We start from the raw sequence: 6786 nt of genomic DNA, 5'->3' as shown, positions 1-6786 counted from the left end.
GCTGGTTTGTTGATGGATGACTTAGACAAGAAGAAAAGATTTCTACTGTTCGCACATGGTGCCACTGCAGTCAAGAACAACTGGTTGCAGCAAGCCGTAGGATTCGTGATGTTTGCATTTTCTGCTCATACTGTCTGATCTAAAATTATAGGGACATAAGATTGCATTTTTTCTGCTCCTTGGTTCTGAGGCAATCACTGCACTTTCAGCCTTTTATGATTCCCTTCACTTGATGTGTGAGAGAGACTAGCAGCAAAACCACATCGTGAGAGACATCCCCCAAAGAAACCCCATTTTAAAAGTCACAGAAGCAGTGAATACAGATTTAAATTATAGTTTATTTTTTCCTACTTAGTACAATACAGAGATTTAACACAAATTTTAAAAAATAATTTCTTAAAACAAAACTGTACAAACAGCATCATAACATGTTTGACTTTTTTTGCAGAACAGTCTACTGTCCAAAAAAGGCACTAATCCAGAATAGAAAAAAAACACAAGGACTTGAATGAAAATACAACTTCTGCTCAGTATATATTTACTTGGAAAAAAATCTAAGGCTTTTTTTTAAAGATTATCCTGTTCACCTTCCAGTTTGGAAATCAATTGGCTATTTCAATGCAGACCTGCCACATTTCCTGCATTATTTACCCCACCTCCCCTTCCCTAAACAAACCTGGAATATGTGGGGTTTTATTAATGACTGGTATTGTGCATCTCTTTTTCTATCCTGGTTTTTTTTTAAAAAAAAGCAAATTGCAAAGCAAGCCTTTCAAAGGCAAATAAATGCAGAGTACGTAAGATATGGAATATGAGCAGGTCATCTGGCCATAACTCCACATTCCTGCCTGCCCACCCCTACCCTCACCCCACATGACCTTAACTCCTTTGTTAATCAAAAATCTGATTAACTCAGCCTTGAATGTATTCAAAGATCCTGCCTCTCATGCTCTCTGCTGGTGACAATTCCAAACACTAACAGCCTGCCTCCTCTCCATATTAAATCAGAAACCCCTTATTTTTGAACTGGGCCCCTAGTTCTAGATCCCCACATGGAAAATCTTGCTATCGCCCCACAATCTTGTGATAAAATCAGCACTTATTCTTCTATGTTCAAGTATGGACCCAACCTTCCTTTCTTTGTACTGGAACAAAAGGTTTGTTTTACAAAGTCATAATGAACAGCTGCATAGTCATTTTTCTGAACCATTTATGAATTTGCAGTGGTTTTATTTGCTCTGTCATTGCTACTCCCAGCTGCTGCTTTCTAGATAGCAGGAGATTCCTTTATCTATGCTACACAAATGTTTTTTAGTAAAGAACTTGTGAAAATTTATAATTCACACGTGATGTTGCTCAGATTGTGAAACTGGCAACATGTGGATCTGAGCTTAAGCAGAATGATTCCTATTTCCAGAGCACAACTGTATGGTTGACTGACTGGGAAGGATAGAATGTGGCATTTCTGCCCATTATTAACAAGTCAAAATGTGGAACCACAATGGCCTGTGATTGGGCAGCTCTTTTGTACAAACACTTTCCTTAAACTCAGCTTGGGAACATCTTGTAGTAACGTCATTGCCTCAGAATTATTGCAGGTGCTTGCCCACCATTGTAGTGGTTCTGGCTACACTCACTGTAACTAGAGGGACAGGAGTGATGGGTAAGGAGGGCACGAGGAACAATGTCTCTCCTGCTTTTGAAGAGCAGGTTTCCTCCTCTGAATGGAGGCAATGAACTGTCCAGAATTGAGTCAGAGGTTTATAGCGTGGAAACAGGCCCTTCGGCCCAACTTGTCCATGCTATCCCTTTTTTAAACCCTTAAGCTAATCATAGATGCTCATTCAAAAGAACCACACTAAGATGTACTGAAATTTGATCTTTGAGATTATTATTTTAAAATTAATCCATGACCATGATGTTGAAGTAGGGCCAAAAATAACAACCTTGTATAATCAGTCTGTTATCACTTTGTAATCAATTTTATACTTTTTTAAAAAAAAGCGAGAAGTTGTTAAAACAGTTTTTGTTTTGCTAAAAGGCATGGTTACAGCAGAGAAGACGCTAAAGGGCAAAGGGGCTTGCACAGATACAATCTCCCATGCTGCAAATTTCCATGGTTAAGATTTGCCTCATTTGTTTAATGTCAGAGACTGGGGGAAGCGACCAGTTTGGAGAAAGAGATTGGGATGAATTGACATCAATTGTTAAAGGGGAAAGTTTGTTTATTAATGTCACAAGTAGGCTTACATTAACACTGCAATGAAGTTACTGTGAAAATCCCCAAGTTACCACATGCTGTGTCTGTTTGGGTGCACAGAGAGAGAATTTAGCAATGCACCTAACCAGCACACATCTTTCAGATTGTCACAGCAAACTGGAGCACATGCAACAAATGAGTGCAGAGACAGGGAGAAAGTGTAAACTCTGCGCAGTCACCCAGGTCCCTGGCACTGTGAGGCAGCAGTGTTAACCACTGTGCCACCTGCCATATATTCCTGCAGCAGTTTTTTCAAACTGAATCCACCCCTTGCCTTCTGAGATGTCGGTTTCTACCAGGTTCTGAAAATACAACAGCAGGAGTTCCTTGTCCTAACTTGAACCATACAGGCATTTCAACTCTCAAACTATGAATACAAGTGCTGCTTGTATTCATTCACAGTTCCTTGTACTGCTTTTTTATGAAAGGATGCTAATTTTGATCCAATTTATGAAAACCTACCCCAGTCAAAATCCAGTGTCTGTCTAAAGTTGAGAATGTGATTCATTCAGGTAGTGTGTCTTTTAGCTCTGGCACTGGCCCTCGTTGTCTCGTGTGCAAAATGGAAAGAGTAACAAGACAATCCCTTTAGTAAGTATCATGATATGTGGAAAACATTTGAGGCTGTGTTAGTGGAGAAGGTGGAATTGTAATATAGATAACACAGCTGCTAAAATAGCAAATAAAACTTGCATCAAGAGAAGGATTATGCTAACCTGAACCCTTCAGTTAATCTACAGAATATTCCCTGTCTGCTTAGCAGAAAAATACATCAATTTATTTTACAAGACAAACCATAGTGAGCAGCGTCTCTATTCCAGTGCATTCGTTTCTAAGTTTGGCAGCATTACCTTAAAAAAATGTACAGAAAGTGAATGGTTAGTTTGATAACTGTCATTGACAGATCATGTGGAGATGCCAGTGTTGGAAGCAAGAAGTCTCACAACACCAGGTTAAAGTCCAACCAGTTTATTTGATAGTGGGTTTACTATCAAATAAACTGTTCACTATCAAATAAACCGGTTGGATTTTAACCTGGTGTTGTGAGACGACTTACTGTATTGACAGAGCAGCCAGAGAAACTAGTTTTCACAAACCAAGGGCAGCCATTTTCGACAAGTTTCTTTCTGCTGTCCCTGGGGGAGATGCTGCTAACAAGTGTGGCCGCTTCCTTACATAATAGCTATTGGTAATGGTTGGTTGTTCAAAAAGAGATTTACTATCATTTAGAGGTTGCCAGTTTAATTGGCTCCTCCCTTTTCTCATGCAAACTCTGGTACTTGGAATTGATCACATTGCATGCCTTAAACATCATAATTTGCAAAATCTGTTGCACGCAATTGAGCTGCTTACCCTACTGAACCAAGGGATTGGTGTTGGTGATAGCCTGGCCCTAGATCAGAAATCTGATGCTCCATCAACATCATTGAAAATACCAGATCCTGTTTACATATTTCCTTGTCATTCATTCTCCCTCTGCAGCTGATTAGCTCTCAATGAATGGTCAATGCTCTCACATACAAATTACTCATAACTGTTGTTACAATTCAGTTGTCAGGGCAGGTGGCTTACTCTAGACTTTTAGTTGCTTGCCTGCCTGTTGCAGACAGTAGCCTTTTAATGTAATATTCACAGGATATGGACAGTGTTAGCACAGTCAACCCAATCAGAGGGTAACTTAAGAGTCATTCACATTATTAATGGGACTGCAGTTACAGGTCAGAATGGCAAGTTTTCTTCCCCAAAGTCATTGTTCAGTGACACTAGTCCAAAATTGACACAAGGAAAAAAAAGCTTTATGTAGCGAGTGGTTAATTACTGGAATATACCCACAAAAATGGATGGTCAAAGTTACTGCGGAATCGATAAAGGGGAGAGGCATCCAGGCTGGGATATGAGCTGAGTTAGGATCAGCTGAGTTTCTAACCCATCCACCTGATTGTGGGAATGCAGGAATGTAAAACAGTTTTATTAAGTCAGAGGGACTGATTTCACCCCACCCAAATCTCCCATTTCACATCCTGTACACCTCACTGATCCTGAAAATAAAGGCAAAATGCTGCAGATGTTGGAATCTGAAACAAAAACAGAAAATGCTGGAGAAACTCAGGTCTGACAGCATGTTTGGAGACAGAAGTCTGACAACACCCGGTTTAAGTCCAACCAATTTATTTGAGCCAACATTACAAGTTTGGATAAAAGCAAATTACTGCGGATGCTGGAATCTTAGCTTTGACAAAGGGTCATCTGTACTCGAAACATCAGCTCTTTTCTCTCCTTACACATGCTACCAGATCTGCTAAGATTTTCCAGCATTTTCTCTTTTGATTTCAGGTTTGGATAATCAGCTCTGACGAAGGGTCATCCACACTCGAAACGTTGGCTCTACTCTCTCTCCCTAAATGCTGTCAGACCTGCTGAGTTTCTCCAGCATTTTCTGTTTTTGTCCCTAAAGCTACTAGGTTCAAATTCCTTTTTGTTGAAATGCTTCCACAAGCACACAAGGAAGCACCAATTGTGTTCTTCCCTCCTCTCCCCTTTCCCCTGCACTGCTCTGAAACCTGTTAATCTTTGACTTTTCTTCCTGTTCTGATGAAAGGTCACTGACCTGAAACATTAACTTCTTGTTCCACCGATAGAATCCCTGCTGCTATTTCATACGTGTGGAATACCCTGTGTCACGTTTATGTGGGCATTGCACAAGGGAAATAGCATGCACACAAAAAAATAGCTTTCAGTCTGCCTTGGGTCATTATTTTAATAAAGTACAGAAAAGAAGACACCACATCCTTTCAGAATATTTTTTTTTTTGACAACAGCACAGTGGCAGTGGGCATACTAGCATCCACAGCACAAGCGGTGAATTAGGAACATTCTTTTGGAACTAAAAGGAAGTGAATGGGGTCTACCGGTTGCAGTGGGTAAATTCTCGGAAACAGAAGGATGATCTCTCCCAGTCTGGTTATGGAATCAAACTTGCATTTACTGCAAATCTAATAAAATCAGTTATACCAAATTCAACCGTGAATCTTCCCTCAAGTCAATTATGTAAGTATGATTCCAGTGGTCAATTCCCCGTTTATGTGAGGCTTATCTAATTAACTGCCCAGGCCTCTTTCCGCTGACTACACGTATTGGTGATATCTTGCAACTTTTGGTGGCTAGTTAGTACCAAAAATTGTCACTGGTTGTAATAACAGAAACAGTTTTCCCTCCTCTGAAACTCCGAGGAATGTGGCATGATTTAGTCCTAGTCCAATAGCAGGAGAAATATTTTGTCTGTGATTCTGAACCAATCAGCATTTTCAATTCCCAAATCCATCATGGATAACAAAGACTAAAGGTCATCTAAGGAGCAATTCTAAGCAGGTTTGGCCAAGGAATGTGTACCTCCAATCAGGAATATGTAATATTAGAGGTTGAAGCCTGGGTAGGTGGAATCAGTCAATCCAGGATGTCCATTGCAGAGTTCTAGGTGCAGGGGGGGCTTTGAGCCATAACTGTGGAGTGCAGTGGCAGGAGAAAAACCCTTAAAAGCTACAATACCCAAAGTTCGAGGTTACAGACTGGCTAGTACATTCGTTTGGAATACTAGGCTCAGGAGCATTTCATGCTTGGGATACTGAGTTCCCAGGAATGTTTGCAGTCAGACAGTAAGGGCAGAGGTGCACCTTTGACCTGGACAATGGAGGGCTTTGGGGTGAGAGGCACGACTTATTGCCTGGATCATCTCACAGGATAGCTTACCGAAATCTGGATGAAGAGAACCCTATTAACTAGTTCAAAACAAGATCACGCACAGATATATTGAGATTACATTAAAGATAGGGTAGGCCAATGATGTACCAAATCTCAGTCCTTCCCAACAGTGCTTCAGTCATCTTCGATCACCTCTCTCTTTATTTCGTTACCCCCTTGTCTGGCTAATGCCAGGATGGTGTGATTGACTGCAGCCATTTCAACAGCAAGAGAGATAGGATCTTGCTGGGGATCACTGTGACTTGTGTTGTCATCCTGTGTTCAGGAGAGAAAAAAAACATTGGTTCATAAAATTGAGGAAAATTGTGAACCCAGCATAAACAAGTCTCTGCCCTTTTCTCCTGATGGCAGTGTTAGCTAGGATATGGACTATTGAGCACAAGTAGCCCTTTGCCACCTCACCCAAATGATCAATCTTCAGACAAGAGTCAGCAGTTTCTGCCTGCTCTTCTTCACCCAATGTCCACATGTGGGCAAGAGTCACTAGACGGAGATCAGGAGCAGTGAGCCCCAACCCTGCTCAGGGACGTTGAGACCATTGGTAATGATTCAACTGCTGCCAACCCATACTGAACTGGGATCAAACAAAGACTACTCTTATCTGTATAGCTCAGTACCGCAATAGACAATTTGCATTGCTGTAATTTTTCTTTTTTGTTGGTGTTGAGATCTAGCACTTATTCTGAAGTGTGAAATCAATAAAACAAGTGTAGAATTCAGTGCCGAATACAGTTAGAGAAAAAATACCAGCACCAGAGATCACTGAT

The 6786-nt window shown here is 40.8% G+C and overlaps 1 protein-coding gene across 5 annotated transcripts in view; it reads right to left on the bottom strand.

Moving 5' to 3' along the window:
• Positions 1–324: 324 nt before the first annotated feature.
• LOC145351149 (homeobox-containing protein 1-like) overlaps positions 325–6786 on the bottom strand; it is a 45167-nt gene continuing 38705 nt past the window's right edge. For all 5 annotated transcript variants that reach the window (XM_080200817.1, XM_080200819.1, XM_080200821.1 and 2 more), the window contains exon 9: positions 325–6274. In XM_080200817.1, coding sequence (XP_080056943.1) covers positions 6134–6274 — 141 coding nt within the window. In that variant the 3' untranslated portion in view covers positions 325–6133. The remainder of the gene's footprint in view (positions 6275–6786) is intronic.

The sequence above is a fragment of the Carcharhinus amblyrhynchos genome, chromosome 12, assembly GCF_965287045.1.
Source record: "Carcharhinus amblyrhynchos chromosome 12, sCarAmb.v2.hapA, whole genome shotgun sequence".
NCBI classification, from domain to species: domain Eukaryota; kingdom Metazoa; phylum Chordata; class Chondrichthyes; order Carcharhiniformes; family Carcharhinidae; genus Carcharhinus; species Carcharhinus amblyrhynchos.
The sequence above is the reverse complement of the archived record's forward strand: the minus strand, read 5'-3'. Positions and strand labels throughout refer to the sequence as shown.